This window comes from Epinephelus moara, chromosome 1 (assembly GCF_006386435.1).
Source record: "Epinephelus moara isolate mb chromosome 1, YSFRI_EMoa_1.0, whole genome shotgun sequence".
Lineage (NCBI taxonomy): Eukaryota > Metazoa > Chordata > Actinopteri > Perciformes > Serranidae > Epinephelus > Epinephelus moara.
The window spans coordinates 45,075,098-45,093,168 of NC_065506.1; the positions used below are offsets into that span (position 1 = coordinate 45,075,098).

At 42.8% G+C, this 18,071-nt stretch overlaps 1 protein-coding gene across 1 annotated transcript in view; it reads right to left on the minus strand.

The window, feature by feature from the left end:
• The window catches only part of LOC126395229 (protein kinase C-binding protein NELL1-like), a 457,381-nt gene that overhangs the window by 295,016 nt on the left and 144,294 nt on the right, over positions 1-18,071 (minus strand). The window contains exon 5 of the mRNA XM_050052536.1: positions 5,669-5,765. Within this exon, the coding sequence (XP_049908493.1) occupies positions 5,669-5,765 (97 nt within the window). The remainder of the gene's footprint in view (positions 1-5,668; positions 5,766-18,071) is intronic.

The following is an 18,071-nucleotide window of genomic DNA, read 5'->3' on the forward strand; positions in this document are numbered from 1 at the left end:
GTTTTTCTACTCACTGACGTGGTCAATCTATGTGAAACTGCACATAGGCATTGAGGACTGGCATAGGTAGAAGGTGACAAACCTACCAATGGGTATGGACTAGTTCATACCGGTTTAAAAAAACAATCTGATTGTATTTCTTGATCTTTGCTGAGCTACAGTTTTGGAATTGAAGGCCTGTCCCATATATAAGCCTGCTGAGTTTAGTGATTTGAGCAAATAATAGTCCGGGCTATTATTGAAGTTTTACGGTCATACTATTCTGTGGTGAGCACATTAAAGCAGCTGAGCTTCTTAAAACATGGCTGCACACCTTTTTAATGACAGTTGACATTTTGCAGTGATTGTTTTTCTTCAAGTGTGCGGGTCATTGGTTATTAAATTGCACATAAAAGCTTTTGTGTACATGATTTTCACTGTGCAGCTTCATTTTGACTCTAACTAGGAAACACGACCACATCTCAGCGACCCTGGCTTCCTTACACTGGCTGCTTTTTGCTTTTAGAATAGATTCTGAGGTATTCTTGATAACTTACAAAGCCCTGGGAGCCCTGCTCCAAGTTACTTATCTCATCTGTTATTGCTCTATGCCCACTCTGGCACCCTGAGATCCTCAGATGTGTTGCTCGGAGGTCCAGATTATCTTACAAATGTGATAGAGTCTTTGCAGTCAGTTTTTTTCAGAATTGCTTTTTAGTGATTTCACTTGTGTTTTTTGACATTTGAATTTTTGCCTGTTCCAACTCAGCAGGAGCACTTTAGAAGGACACCTCAGTAGTGCAGACTTTCCATTTAATGAGTTACTCATGGGGCAACAATGCACCTTCTTCAGAAATGAAAGGACTAACATGTCTTATTTAGACAGTCCATTCAATGAAAATACAAATGAGTCATGCGTTTATACAATATATTCAGTAAGCCCTAGTCTGACATTGTCAGACCAATTTGTAAATGCGAGTTAAGGCCTTTGCACACTGGGCTTGTTTTTTTCTGATGCATTTTTTTAATCTGTCATCCAAAATAAATCATTATGTACACTGATTCAGATGCGTTTTATTGCTCTATTCGTGAAAATTCGCATAACGTGACAAAATTGAAAGACACATTTCCTTCTTTGCCTGTCTCCACTGGAGTTACTTTTCTGGCTGTCACCACTCCTTCTCTGTCTTTCATTTGGCACCACAGCTGCATGAAAGGGCGGAGCTGTCCTCCACATTATGTGTGGGGTCCACATCCTCCTCCTCTTCATCATCATCCACCTGAATATTACTATCTGACCTGTTGAATGTAGCTATCTGAGTTATGAAATGATTCTGGGTACACCATTCCTCTATCTCGTCGCAGCTGTGTCCCACCACCACATTTTCTTCACTGACTCTTGGTCAAACGTCTCTAAAGGCTCAGACGGAGGTGAAGAATGCAGAAAATCGAACTTGTTCAAAAAATTTTAACGACAGACGAAGGTTTCGGACTCAGAGCGCAAACAAGGTGAAGTCATATTTATTTTCAAATGTGTGACAATTTCGGAAAAAAAAACGGGCCAAGGCCTTTAGTCTGGAGCCTCTCAGTTCATTTTTAGTTACCAAGGACATTATCAACGCCACCTGAATAGACCTACAACCAGGGCAAGATGACATAGCGCTGAGTGAAAGACAAATGTAAACAGACTACAGCGTGCAGAGATGAGCTGTGATGGTGCAGTACCAATGTGTCTGTGAACAACTGTTGCTGTTTTTGCCATGAGGATTAGAAAAAAAGTTTATGCTTGTTGTGGTGTCCCCAGCGTGAGGGTGCATGAGCAACAAATGGCGTCATCACATATTTTGTGTTAAGTGCAAAGGCTCTGGTGGTTGTCAGTCATCGCATCAAACGGGGCAGGACCAGGCCTGACCAGGACTGGCTGGAAATTTGAATTGGAGGGGGACTGGACGTAAAACATGAGGTCACAGATTTGTCTGGTTCCCAGGTTAAGTCAGCCCCAACCTTTGCTATAGATCATTTACTCCATCACTTACTTCTATAAGTAAGGAGCCTCACAGCATCATTAGGACCCATATACACAATTCTGAAAGCCGAGCTCTTCATAAAGAAATTGGATTTTTTTTTCCATTATATGTCTTTGCAATTTCCCATGAGTTTTCTTTTGCTCATTGCACTTTCAGAAGTCAGGTTATTAACCCCAGACTGCACCATATTGCTATTGATAGAGGTACGGAAGAGATGATTGTGTTGCGGATGGTACAGTGTTGATATAGAAATAATAAAGTTGTGACCAAAGCATAAACCAAGTAATTCAAACAACCAGAAAACAGAGGAGACGTAAGATAAGCACAGGGATAGTCACAGACAGACTGAGTGAGAGCTCTAAGCTCTGAAAACTCTCACGTCCAGATTTGGCTTTGCCCTCATCATGCTGCCATATGTAACGTGTTCAAGCTTTCCATCATTGTCCATAGTAGATTCATTACTGTCCCGTGGTGCATGAAACACCGAGCGTTTCACAAAAGCACCGGTTTCAAACGAGCCTGCAGTGTCCCTGAGGAGTCAGCATCCTTGGCACAATGGATTCTAGATAAAGATAATTTATTACAGTTGCTCCTTCAGATGGAGAGGCTCCCGGGAGGAGGTGGCACGAGGACGAGGAGCGTCTCTAGCCACCGCCAGGGCTCAATATGTTTTATTTAAAGGCCTAGTTAGCTCGTCTTATCATTATCCTACTCCTGAGTCTTGAATGGGATAGATTACAGCTGCAGCTTTATTTCACCTCCTATCTCCATCTGCAATTCTACTTCTTTTGGCTCTTTCCTATTTATTCTTTTCTCTTGTTCCCAACAAGCTCCTCGCCCTTCTCTGCCTGTGACATTAGGAGATGTAAGTAGGGTCTGTTTATCCACTTGTCTTTAGCAGGTTACAGATGGGAGCAGGTGGGAAAATGTGAGGGGAATAACAAAGAGGTAACAATGCTAAGCTGGACAATATATTTTGTCTCTCTTTGTCTCTGTCCATACCTGTTTCTCTGTGTGTGTCTGTGTCTCTTAAGACCCCTGCACAATGTGCCTGGCCACCGTTTGCCAAGAAACAGTTACAGCACATAACTCCCCATTAAGCCAAAACTTGTTGTTTTTAAATTTCTGTTTGAGTAGAGCTTAAACAAATGAGCTACAACGTGTCAATTAGTTTGCTTTCCAGGCGTATTTTTGAACTTTGGAAAGAGCCAGGCTGGCTGTGCCCCCCTGCTTTCAGTCTTTATGCTTAGTATGGATGTCGGTTTTGCTTTCTTTTGCTTTCTATAGCCAAACACCCACTAACCGGTAACTCACTGGTTCATTTTAAAGAAAAAAAGAAAAGAAAAATGAATTAAAATACAATAGGCCTTTACCTTTAGTGCAGCGCTCCACTGACTCTGTGAGCTTTAGCACAGCATTTAAAACTGTCATCATTTAGAGGTGGTGAACTTTTAATGTTTTGTGATGCCACTATCTAACCTTATATTTAATTTTCGGTTGGCTTTGCTAACAGACAGCTGGCCGGCAGTATTAACATACAGAAACTGCCCACCATCCCTGCTCCACTGGTTACCTTGCGTTAGCCTTAGCCGCTCTGCACTGTGCACCACCCGGGTCAGGTGAGAACTAGCTATCAGCGCAGCTCGTTTGGCAATCACTGCTGGTAACGCCATTGTGGTGGCAGGATGCCATTGCTGCGGACCCCCCAGGTAGCTACAGTGAGTAAGTGGCTTCACTTTGAGCTGCAAAACCCCTTTAGCATTGTTAACTACGTCAGCACCACTGGCCGTGCTGAATATGCTAACTGTGCTAACAGACCTAACAGTGATCCATCCATCCATTTTCATCCGCTTATCCGGGGCCAGGTCACGAGGGCAGCAGGCCGAGCAAAGCACCCCAGACGTCCCTCTACTCATCAGCGCTTTCCAGCTCCTCCTGGGGGACCCTAAGGTGTTCCCAGGCCAGATGTGATATGTAATCTCTCCAGCGTGTTCTGGGTCTGCCCCGGGGCCTCCTACCAGTGGGACGTGCCCGTAACATCTCTAACAGGAGGCGCCCAGGAGGATCCTGATCAGATGTCCAAACCACCTCAACTGACACGAAGAAACAGCGGCTCTACTCCGAGCTCCCTCCGGATGTTCAAGCTCCTTGTTAATAACAATGCTAAAGTGGGTTTGAACCAGGGTGACCGAAGGTTGTGCACAATATTCCCACAGCGATGCTTCTTGGTCGAGGTGATATCTTTCCAGTAATTGACGAACAAGTGGTGCCGCTAGCTAGCTAGCTCCTACCAGATCCGGTTGGTGCACGCTGCAGTAACTTAAGAATAGAAAAATTAACCTATAGACTGACAAGCGTGACCAGTCAAAAATATTCTCGGTGGTTAACCATTTTAAGGTTAACAGTTAACATCCCTAAAGTCCAGCTAAGCTAATTCAAAGACTGCTAAATAAAACTTAAAGCCTGGGAAATGAAAGACTACAACAGGATTTTAGAGTTTTTGTAAAACCTCTCATTTTCTTTAAGTAGAAAAACTATTTCAACATGTGGAGAGAGACAACAGCCTCAAGCTGAAATGTAGCAAGCTGGCAGGCTAATTTTACCAGGACCTTGGAGCCTGATGGAAACCAAAACCCTTAACTAGCACTAATTTCTTCTTTTCAGAGATGGGTAAACAAGCACACATCGAATAAACAAACTCCTACTAAGTTTCTATCTCTGGAAAGTTCTTGCCGTGCATTAAATTATGAGATATGTTGGCTCATAAATATTCACGAGCAGAAGGAGATAATTAGGTTACCGTTTAAAAAAACAGGGTGTAGCTCTAAATGGCCCTTCTGATACAATGTGCAACAGGTCCTTGACTCAAGGTTTTACAAGTGCACCTGTCAGCCAACATGTCAAGTGAAACCTAAAGGGAAAAACTCATCATTCCTGCCATCACTTCACACAAGCCTGCGCACCTCCACACCATCTGTCTGTGCTACTGACAAACACTTTTGAACGCCTCCTGCACGTGAAGGGTAGACAGACTCCGAGCTCTGAGCCAACTGCGGGTGGGGAACTGGATGATGGAGCTGTGCCTTTCAAGACCAGAGCTTTCCTCCAGAAGAAGGAGCTCCTTGAAGCCTCAATGCAAGAGGGGATGAGGGAGGCGGAGGTAGAGGGAGGAGGAAGAGTGGGCTGATGTGCAGCAGTGATAGTGTCAAAGCATGGGGAGGAGGAATTATTTACACCACAGTCGGGTCTGGTGACGAATCAATATTACATAGATGTTACATAGAAAAAATAAAAGGCCCATCGATTGCATGGTGGGTGGGCGGGAGAGGTGAGGAGAGAATATCAAGAACATGTGCATGTCTTGGTGACACTCATCCCCACCCTGCTGTGAGCGCATGCAGGAGCCTGAGAAAATGAGCAGTGATTAAAAATCGACAACATTGTAATGGGCTTGGGAATAAGCGTTTCAAAGCATACGCTGAGCTTTTTGCGGTTCCTCTGAGAGCCCTCAGTACTTCTTTCTTGTATCTTCCACTTGGCTCTGTTCCCACACACAGCCTATTGCAAATCTGGCCAATTATACCAGGCAATCATGAATGTGAAGCACGTTCAGGTGTGTGAAGGAAACGTATGTGTGTGTGTGTGTGTCTGTGGGGTCTTACCTTGAACAGGCCATGCTTGTGACTGTGCTGGCCTAACCACACTCCACTGCCTGGGGTGAGCTCCATCTGAGGAGGGTCTATCACCCGCTCGTAAATCCTGCCAACAACAAATCAGGAGAGAATGCTTGGTTATGATAACAACACAGACACAAACATGCTTCTCTTTTTGTCCTGCTCTGGCAGAAACACTGATCCAATACAGCTGAGTAGTAAATCCAACAGACTGTGTGTATGTCCGCTCTCTCACACCCTGAGAGCAGCGCCTGCTCTCCTCGAGCATGACAGCCAGTCTCGCCCCATGGCCCTCTAACACAGTATTGATATCTGGACCTGGAATGTAGGCTGGATTAACCGCCCGACTCCAGACAGATACAAACAGGCTTTGGCATTAGCAAGGCAAACATCCTCAGTGTCATTTCTTTCTGCACTGAGGTGAGCTTAACCATGCTGGCGAGCTCCAATGGGCCTCTGTGAGGATGTCAAAGAAAATTGTCAGGTTTCCTCCTCCCTCTACAGAACTCACACTAGGAGGAGGAGGAGGAGGAGGAGGAAACCTCCTGTGTCTCTCTGCATGCATCTCTCCATGCAGGGAAATGCACTCTGAGTAGCAAGCTGATATCTCTCTTGTTCTCTCCTTCAGCCTCATTGACAGAGCATTACACACAGTGATTTAGTACTTGTTTTGATCTCTGACAGACAAACTGCAACTAGACTTCAACAATATGGTACTGTGCTTCAAAAAGCATAAGTCACAATGTTGCTCAGTCGTCAAAAGTGAAGAGGAAATAAATCATCATGCAAAATAAAACTTCTCATTAGTGTTGAAGGTTGTTCCACAAGACTTGGGCAGGCGATATATAACAGCACCAATCCCTCGTATATACTGTAAATCACAGTCATTTTTATGCTTTTGGCTCACACTCACAACTCCATGAGGCAGTATTTTGTTATCAACACTGATTGTGTGCCTGGAAAAATGATTTCTTCCACTCTTACACTACACTTTGAAATTAATTGGGGGAAAAAAAACAATCTGATGGACAGAGAGACTTCTCGCTTCATCTGTCCCACCCATGGATGTTTAATAAGATCAACCATTTATGCCATGTCGCACTCTCTGAGTCGGCGTTGGGGGCGGGCCAGACCAGGCTGTCGTGCCCACTCATTTGGACTCCTTGCCAAGTTGACCGGAGTCGCTGTCGCGGTCCCTCTCTAATCGAGGTTCTCGACTTCAGTCCCAAACACAGAGACTGTTTACTGTGGGCATTCATTACTCTTCACATAACAAGCTGCACAGTTGCGTGCTTGTTTTCCACTGTTAACTGGATCAAAACAAGCAACAGGACAATACACTCACAGGCTGACTGAACAGTTGATTTATTATTTCATTTGAAAAGGATCTGACAGACACTTTGGATTATGATTAAATTATTTCTTTGTTCAGGATGAGGCCTCGCTGTCTTGCATTATATGTTGTGATGTGCAGCTTACATTGCTCCTATGGTTCCCTGACATATTTAAATCATACTGATGGTGGTGGCAGTAATTTCTTGAAATGGGACCTACTGGTTCTGCCTATTGATTTCTTGTCTTGGATTATAAATGTAATGATAGTTAATAAATGAAGCTGAACATTGTTCGCTGTATTGATGGGTACATGATGCTAACTTCATTGATGTACAGTAAGTGGCAAGTTGGCAGTTGCATGTAGTGGCATTATGCAAATAGCAACAGTAACGTCCAGGCAGAAAACAGGCAGTTGATTACGATTGCTGAGATATCTAAAATAGGCAGACTTGTTGTCATTGTCAGCCATAACTTTATTGTAAAAGATATATATTAAACATCATGGTCCGACCAATCTGATGTTTCTACTGTGCTTATTTTATGTACTTTGTTGCTCTACCAGAACAGAAGCTAAACAATGTACTGCTGTGGACGGGCCACAGCAAAACATATTTTAGCCACCTAAAAAAATCAATATCAGTGTAAGTGTACACTTTATTTGAATAACTGCCCTACTTTACCTTATATATTAACCAACTGACGCCACAGTAAACCAGCAACTCAGTATTTTGCAAAGTAAAATGACTGTTGGTCAATGGAGTCTGGAGGCTTCTACTGATTTTTCTGGTGGGCCTTTTAAGGTGACTAAAAACTATGAAACTGAGGTGGTTTGCCCAGCGCTGTTTGATTTTATGTATGCCACACAAGGATTTACTACCTGGTAGTTTTTGTAAATAAACATTGGGATTCATTATATGGGAATAGCCTAAAAAAGTGTCATGGTTGTGTGGTTACCATTGCCGTTAGAATATCTGATGTGATGTAATTGGATGTAATCTTGCAGATGTTCATTGCAGTGGCCACGGTATTGTGATTTGGGAAATCACTGCAGCTATGGAGAAGGCTCTGTCACCCTCAGTCCGGTGCTTGGTCGAGTCAGGTAGTTGGCATCAGACTAACGAAGGTTGTGGGAGGGAGTGTGGCGGTGGAGCAGGTCAGTGATGAAGGAGGGGGCCTGGTTATGGAGGGCTTTGTGATGAGGAGAAGGACTTTGAATTGGATGTGTTGTGGTGACAGGAAGCCAGTGGAGGTTCTGGAGGACAGTGGTGATGTGGTCGCAGAGTGGGAATGGGTGAGCAGATGGGCAGCGGATGACGGACGGAGTTCTGGATGTATTGGAGTTTATTTAGGACTTTGGATGGCGTAGCATAAAGAATGCTAGTCAATTGTGGATGTGATGAAGGTATGAATTTGAGTTTCGGCAGCAAAGACAGAGTGACAGATAATGTATAGTAGGCAAATACTCAGTAATGCTTTAATGAGATCTTATAATAAGAGTAAAAAACTGTTGCAGTTGATCCACAGATCCTTTTGGTTCTTGCACACACTATATCCCACAGGCCCACCTAAATTTATATTTCTGGTTACGCTACTGACATGGTTGACTACAAATGGCTCCCACCTACCCCCCTATAAAACCATGGGCGGCTCACACAAGCTACCTGCCAGGCACTAAGAGGAGGTAAAAAATGTTCCTCATGAGACAGGATTCAATCACGACTACAACGGCTGCATTACATCTGACAGGTGGCAAGAAAATGGGCTGGATACCTTTATGTCCATATGTTTCTGCTGCACGTGTACTGTGAGTTACATTACATAGGTGTAACATGTTAGCTAGCTTAACAAGCTAATAAAATATATGAGGGCTTCATTATCATCATGTGTTCTGGTTTCGAGTTGTTTGAGCTTCAATTATAAATGTATGTAATTTAACATTTTTTAAATGTCAGAAAATCAACTTTCTTATCACATGAGACATTCACAGCTTCTTCCTGTGCCTATACTAGTAATGTTAAAAAAGGAGAGGTATAATTTACATGCAATTTGGAAAATCTAAATATCAAACTAAAAACAAGCAGAAATTTCTTTATGCTAGTTTCCTTTGAGGCTATAGAAACAAAGCAGATTTCCTCCAGTGAGAAAATGAATAAAGCACAAAACAGCAGCAGTATTTGTTCTCTGACTCACAGCCAGAGTCTCTTTCATGTGTCCAGTAATTACTTATAAGGTATTAAAGCGAATGCCACATATTACTAATTATAGGTCATGTTCTTTTATTTCCTTAATTTAAATCTCCTTAAATGGCAGCTTGTTCGTGTGCTCACATCTTGTGCTCCAAGTGCTGCAGTGCCTCAATGCTGTTTATGCCCTAGCTGTCTGATTTCCCACCTGCTGGGCTGTCACTGCGGTAGAGAATGTAGAGGTCATGTGATTATACTCTGTTTTGTCTCCCTCAACCTCTCTGTTTTTGCTTCCCTCAACTTCCCCTCTCGTCAGCGGCTCAGCAGCAGTGGAGGCTGTGAGCTTCACACAGGGAGCGCTGGTGAGAGCGGCCGATGCCAATTAGAATATGATGTGCTCACGGGCATATTTGCATGGTCTGACACCGCAGGCTGCGCCCATCAACAACTAATTATAGAGGACATTCACCAGTCAACACACTGTATATTATGATTAACAGAGCTCTTCTATCGCCAAGGTGCAGGATTCAATGAGTAATAGCTACACTTTACAAACCAGAGAATAGAAGAGAATGAGAATAAGTGCGGTAAATGTGTTGGCAATATTTGCCATTCATCACAAAAACAAACAAATGAAAGACAAACACACTGTAGTGATATCTAGCAATGCAGATAGTTTTGGTTTCATTTGTCCAGGTTTTCAGTTTTCTGTCTCTGAGAGCTCTGCCTCTAATCCAATACAACAAAAGTACATAGAGGTACATAGGAGGAGTATTTTGGGTGAACTGACCCTTTAAAGTTAAAAGCCTTAAGAGTTTCATGCAGTCTTGTCTCTTAAAACATGTATCTGCGTCCTTCTGCAGAATCTGTAGGCAATAGTACGCAATTTTGGTTTCTGTTTGTAGTCTGTTTGTAGTCTGTGTAGTATCGACCAATCATGTGGGAACATATTGACGGAAATGCAGTTTTGGAAACCCCATGCTATTGTCTAATGATTTTGCTTTAGATTAGCTTTATCTAAAATGCATCTGCATTCGTATGCAGATATCTGTTACCAGAGATTAACCAAAATGCAGGCGCATGGAAGAGGACTTGGCCCAGATATCCGCTGGCTACATCGAATCTCCTGTGTTACTGGCCGTTGCCGCTGGAGACTTATTGTCATCAGACCAATAGCTGATGGATGCCGAGACTAATAATATTTATATAGATAATATCTATAGTCCGCATTTATTTTAACAATTTTAATTCAGTGTTAAAAATCTGCCTATCTATGCAAGAGGGATTCACAGGAAATTAGGGGTGTAGATGCATCACAAGTCTGACAGATTATGGGCCCTATTTAGATGGTCTAAAGCGGACGGCGGAGGGCGCATAATCCATGTCGCAAGTGTAAGTGTCATTGCTATTTAGATGCAGGCGCAGTTGTCATTTTCACGCCCTGCACCCTCGTTGTCTAACTAGCAAATGAACTTGCGCTTCTCTGGGTGTGTTGGTCTAAAAATGAGGAGTGGTCAGGCGCAGTCATTGCGCGTTGCCAGTTAGATGACGTAAAAAGCAAATGCGCCAGTGACCAATAAAAACCTGGTCTAAAGTCAATGGCGCAGTATTTCGCTGTTAAACAAGTTAGTAATATGCGTCTCTAGGCGGGTGCACAACGCGCGTGCACTCTGCTCAGACACACACGGAGCAGCCACACATATGCAAAAGATAACACATAAAAATATGATTACAATGTGAAAGGTTATTATTGTGCACATTAAAATATTGATCAGAAACACGTCTTAATGGTCAGTCATTAATCAGAATGATCTAATCGCAGTAATAATGATCATCATAATCTGTAATAATGACAAATGAAATTGTGAAATTATCTGACCAATCAACCATTTTTTTGATTGAAAACCAAAGCCCACACATTGCATTTATTGTAACATGTTATACTAGGCTACATTATATTATATTATTATATTGTTATCTGAGTGTAGAGAGGACACACATGCAAATAAGAGGCAGAACACAGCTCTAGGAAACATGTGAAAACAATTAACAAACGTGGGTGGGGGAGAAAATGCTGAACAGGTCCTAGCTGCAGGATCAGCACCTTGGGGAGCTCCGCCGCAGTCCTGACAGCTGTGCTCTGTTATATGATGAAACTCGCTCTCCGCCATGCGCTCCAATCGCGCCTCTTTTAAAGGGAATGAGAGGTGACACTCTGACTGGCTTATTGAATGATACACCCAAAACACACCCATGACTAATTCACAGAGTAAGTCCAACCCTTTTAGACTGTCCGCCATGGCGCACAGTCTAAAAACGCACTAGCTAACTAGCAAGTGACTGGGACACGCCTGGCGCTTCGCGTTTTATACCATCTAAATAGGGCCCATTGTCTTGATGCAGAGAAGTCAGTAATCGGAAGTTTAGTTCTTGACATTATGATTACCTGTAACAAGTTTGTGAGACTAAGCTGTATTTTTCCAACAGCTGAAACATCTGGAGGGTGAAACGTAATGAACGTAATGGTTGCTCATGCATGACTGCATAAACATGACTTAGATTATTCTGCATAAGCTGTGAGAGAGTTTGTAAGAAGTTGTTTTAAAAAAAGTTTTTGCTGTAGTTAAACGCGGTCCCTATTTACTTCAGTCCATTAAGAACATGTGCCTTTTTTGGATTCTTCATTTACTGTAAAGGCATGACAAAGAAAATGTTTTGTTCACAAATTCAATGTAACACACAGTGAGTAACTGAAATACAAATGCTCATTTTGCCAGTAAAGTATTTCTTTAAGTTAGCACTGATGGAACCATTTTCTACTGCTGCTAATTCACATTCAATGCATCAACGTAGTACAACGCGGGGTGTCTTTTATTCCAGAACAGTCATAGGAAACACAGTGAAACACAATGAAACACAAACAAGACAAAAGTCTTTTCTTTTGGCATTTTGTAACAGCGGCTCGTTTTTCGGGGAGTAATGGAACATAAAGGAGCAGCCACAGTGAGCTCATGGTTGCTTGTGGCATCATTGAAACAAGGCCAATTATTGACTGATGTCTTCATAAACACAAATTGAGTAATCAGATACACCAGGTCCTCCTCCGTTGTATTTCTGACAAAGCAGCAACTCAAGCAGTGTTTGCTGCCCCCACAGTTGTAGGAGCAGCAAGATAACCAGAGACCACAGGTGTCACCAAAGCAGCCAGGTCGGAAATCGTAAAGACTCCAACTTTAATGTGGGATTCACTGTGGTGCTCTGCTTTACCAAATCCCTCAGCATCTCCTGCGCGGCAGAAAGGGAATGCTAATCAATAAAAATGTGTTGGACATGAATTGAGTTGCAGGGAATACATGATACAGTGGAGCCGGACTCATCACTTCATCCTTAACCACTAAAATAGGGCAGCACTGCTCCACTTTTACACTGCTCCTCTTAACCTTTATCGGTGTCTGTGTGGATGTGAATGTGAGTGTGTGTGTGTGTGTGTGTGTGTGTGTGAGAGAGAGAGAGGGAGACCCACATCTCGATACAGAAGAAAGAACCAGGCAGGTGTGGAGCGACTCGGCCATCATTCATGTGAATGGAGGCTGAAGCAAAGAGAAAACCCTGAAATGTGCTGCATTATGGCCAGCCTGAGCTGTGGAGGCGCCGTATGGCAGAGACTGTATAAATCCACATCCTACTACATAACACATATTTTGTTGACAGTCCACTTCAGTAAGCTGCCAGGCCACCTCGTTTCCACCGATTTACTGACGGAATTGAATAAACTACATTTAATCTTGGGCAGGCAGGATTTCAGCTATACTGGCTGGCTGTTTCCCAAGTTTGTCTTTAAGCCAGTGATAAGAGAAAATACATTAAAAAGACTAAATAAACACTAAGTAAAGCCACTAATGCCATCAAAAGCCACGTCCATCTAACTGAGGGATTACATGTCAGAAAATTCAAAAACCTTATCTTCAAAAGTGAGACGCAACATTTAGGTGTTTGGCGGCCTTCATGGCTCCCCTTCAAGAGAACAATCTCAATCACAGCCTTCATTATTTCCTCTGCCAATATCTGTCGGCCACACTAAACTCCAGACTACTTCCAATTTTCCACTAGTTGAGCTCGAGACATTTCCTGTCATGTCTGTGTCTCTCCTCTGCCAGAGAGATGAAGACAGGAATCGGGAGTCAAAGTCCCTTTTGAATCACTTGCCTCACCGTGGGACAAAATTCTCAAAGCTTTCTGTTTATCCTCTGCCAAACGCACAGGCTGGGATGTGTCACATCACTAAAGGTGACTGGGAGATTACTGGTTGAGCGACAGGAAGTTAAAGAAGAGTTTTCTGCATGCTTTAAAATGCTCCAACGGTGTGTGTAGCTGCGTCTGGGGTTCTGTGGCACTTAAATCTGCATCTATAGGATCTGCTTGGGGGATTTCAGAACTTTCAAATCCTTTTTCAAATTAATTTAATGAAGTTGTTTAACACAAAGTAAATTTAAGAACCTTATTTCTTTATTTAAAACTGACCTTCAAAGACAAAACTCACCATACTGAAAACATATTTGCTATTTGAATGAATAACTACCTTCATTTTTTGTACTGTACAGCATCATATTCTACAGCTTTGTACAAACAAAACTGAGAGAGGGTAAAAGAGCTGATAAAACATTCAACAGACTTCATGCTAAAATAAAAAAAGATGAGAGAGCTACAATGGTGAACCCATCCCCATGTGCAGGTCCAATACAGAGGCGGCATTTCAAGCACACTGGTCTTCATCAGAAAAAATAGCCACATGTCCTCCAAGTTGCCACAGCAACAGACTCTCCCACACAACACCTAATCTTACAGCACCTGCCTGGAAAACCTGGAACAATGTGATGAGCTAGAACAGACGTATTCTTCGACATCTTTAATGGACCCCATGCTTGGTCTTCCAGTAATGGTATTTACTGCATTGATACTGGATGTATTCAGGGGCGTAAATATAGACAGTGCAGGCAGTGTCTGGGGCCCCTGGGGTGGAGGGGCTGTGGAGAGAGTGGACCCTTGCAAGTGATTCAGATTGCCACCTTTGAAATACACCTGTGTTCAAAGATAAATGATTAAAAAAAGAATATTTTGAATTTAAAACGGTGCAGTTAGGCCTGTCGCGATATGCAATAAGTCGGTTAATTGCACGGTAAATTTAAAGGGACATGGTAACTTTTCCAGCCACGATTAATTGCCATATTCATGCGTGTTTGTTTGGTGGAGAAAAAACAGAGAGTTGAGCGTAAGAGAAAGACAGGGAACTTGTTCCTAAACCAAATGCCACGGCCCCTGTGTGGGAGTATTTTGGATTTAAACCAAATGACAGAGGGGAGCCCAGTAATTTGGATGAGCTGGTGTGCCGGATTTGTTTTAAAACCATCTCAACAAAAAGAGGGAATATGACCAACTTAACTGCACACCTGAGAGTGAGAGACTGAGAGTCTATTTTTTGTATTTATTTATTTATTCGATATTATTATTTTGGATATTTAATTTGTGGGTTTTTTTGCATTCCTAAATATTCTTGTTAAATAAATGTTTATTTCTCTTTAAAAGGGTGTACTTGCATCAATATGCCTTTATTATCATTATATAAGTTTAAAAAATGGTCGAACAATAATAAAAATGATCTTAAAAGCACAATATTACGCAATATTATCGCTTATTGCAATAATTTCTGACGCAATTAATCGCCCAGCAAAATTTGTTAACGTGACAGGCCTAGGTGCAATAGTCAGTAGCTATCTAAAACAAAATTATATGTTTTTTCTATACAAGCCATAAAATCTATAGATACACTACAAACTGTTCAATGAAATGATTCATTTCTTACTCTCTTTGATATTTTCGTCAGATATGCACTGATGATTGCTGGGTAATATGTATCCAATACATGCACAATAGCATACACTAAGGCCATTATTATAATGTTATTGTTGGATTATGAACCTTTGTATTTTGCATTTAGCAGGGTGAAAGAGCTAGCCTGGAAATCCAGACCCAAATCTAGTAAGATTTAGGGTCTGGCCATGAGTAATGCAAATGGCCCAACTCAAGGGGCGGCACCAAGCATGCATTTGTAAATATCACTGCACGCAATTGGATAACACTACGACCAATCAGAACAATACACGGGGTGACGTATCTAGTGCGCTACCAGCGGAGCTAACTGGTAGATTAGACTCTTGCCGTATCCGCTTGGCAAAACAGCAAAAGCGTCCTTCTTGCAAAGGAAAGACTCGAGCGCCGTCTTCTGTTCCTCTTTTAGAGAAAAAGCCAAGTCTAACTCGTTCATTGTAGCGGCCAAAGCTGTTTCAAACAACTGGTGTTCATCCGTAGCCATCTTGCAGTGTTTACTGACTGATTCTGGACTTCGTTGTCGCAGCACTGTCATCTGTTTAGCTCGCCTCTGGCCCACCTATATCAGATACACCGATGTGATTGGTGCAGCTTGGTTTCATGGGCATAGATAATAAGCATCATTACTGATTGCCAGAGTGACTCGCTGAGCAAATTCAAATTGTGCTCTCGCAAGAACTCTGGATTTCCAGGGTATAAAAGAGCAGGGATCTGTCATCAACCTTATCTCATAGAAATTGTGTTTCTATCCGACTAGTGTGCAACAGCAAATTCAATTAGTAAAGCTGTCTGGATTACTTGTTTTATTAACACAGTGAGGAAAGGTTTTAATGTCCATAACTGCAAAGTCATAAAATGTTCATATAAAAACTTCACAATGTTGGTAAAACAAATTCACGCTGTAGTTGCTTGTGACCACTACAGCACGGTTAACTCAAAGCAATTGGTTAAGATAATGATAAGATTATTTTCTTGGCTAAATGTTGAAGAAGTCAACAGGATGTCTTCTTTTTTACCATAAATGAAACCATATCTTCTTCTCACTTTAACCAAACCACCATCTTTCCCCTAAGTTCTTTTTTTTCTTTTTAAATCATCATGAACATTAACATCCAACTTGTACGGTGCTGTACAAGAATATACTGAATGTTTCTGAACTGGAAAACAAAAACATCGCCAGGAAACATAATTTGCACAAAAAAACATATTTTCTCTACAACATACTAAGAGAAACCATTTAGAAGTATCTACTTATATATACTTCCCCTTCAACCACTTCTACTGGTGTTCCTTCAGAAGCTATTTTACCTTCCCTCTCACTCCCACTGCCATTCTCTTTCTCTGCCTTTCTCTTTATACGTCCATGCCCTTTCCCCAGTCCTGCATGAATGTGCCGTGCTGCATGCTTTGAGTTGATCATGCAGCACGGCACAATAGTGTTGGCTGACTCAGATCGAGCCACTTTGTTCCCATTCACAGAGCCAGGGATATATTTTTAGTGCATACATGAACGAACAGCTGTCTGACTGTGAAGAGATATTTGCTGAATTGGACAAAACCTGTAAAGGATTAGATTTGCAGACTCCACCTTTAATATGTCATAATGTTTTCTTTGTCTTTTTAAAGAGCTCAAACTGTGTCAGAGATGGTTGTTGTTGTGGGCCTCTAAAGCTCGTTGAGAAACTCCATGTGATAAACAGGGGTTATCCACACCCACTCCAGCACCACCACCATCCACCCACAAAGCCATTAGCCTTGTAGTGACGCAGATGGTGTTGTGGTTTGTATTTGCTGCTTTTATTTTGATAGTTTGTTCCGGTTGTGTGTGTGTTGTTTGGGTAACTTTACTTTTGTCCCTCCGGAGGCACCCTTCCTCCCTGCTGCGTCGAGGAGTGATTGGACTCACCTGTTTCTGCTTTGCCAATCAAGCCGCCTACTTTAAGCCTGCTGAGACACTCCTCGACGCCAGAGTATACAGAGAACCTCCGTGGTATCAGCTTGGCTCCCGTTTGGTAACATTGTGAACTTTCTCTTGTGCATTTTGATGAGTTTTTGTAACCGTGTCTCTCCTCCGTCTTTTCCAGTGCCTCCCGTGCCCTCACAGCCCAGCACTCTCTGGACGTCTTTTGTGTTTTTTGAAGGACTCTTGCAATTTTGATTTTTTGTGGATTCACCCGCCCTTTGTTAAATAAATCATTGTTATAACCGGCTCCGTTTCCGCTCCTGGGTTCCCTTTCTGCACCTCACGTCACAGAATACTCTGGCCAACATGGACCCAGCGGAAACGGATCCCATCAAGGCTGCACTCGCCAGGCAAGGACTTCGGCTCGGACAACATGAGAACATGTTCCAGGGAATCATGGAGACACTCCAGAATCTCAGTGCTCAAGTCACCAACCTCACTGAACAGCTTCGCCTCTCGGACCACAGCGCCACCCCTGAACAGCCCTCTGTGAGTACTGCACCCTCTCCCCCGCCAGCCCCGGTTTCACTGCACCACAGCCCTCACAAGGAGCCCTATGTCCCTTCCCCCGAACCTTACGCCGGAGAGATTGGGGGGGCCAGTGGTTTTGTGTTACGTTGTTCTTTAGTGTTTGACCAGCAGCCCCTTAGTTACCCCACAGATAGAGCTAAAATCGCCTACACTGTTAACTTACTCCGGGGTAGAGCTGCTCAGTGGGCTACAGCGTTATGGGAACAGGAATCCCCCATCCTATCCTCCTTTGACAATTTCACTGGTGAACTTTGTAGAATTTTTGACCACCCCCGGCAGGGACAGGAAGCAGCTAAGCGTTTGTTCTCTCTTGTTCAGGGTTCTAGATCAGTGGCTGACTTCTCCATCGATTTTAGGATCGCAGCTTCAGAGAGTGGGTGGGGTGAGCTAGAATTAAAGGGGGTTTTCCTAAGAGGGCTTTCCAGTGAGCTCAAAGATGAGCTAGCTTCCCGAGACGAGCCTGACTCCTTAGAGTCGTTGATTTCTTTAGCCA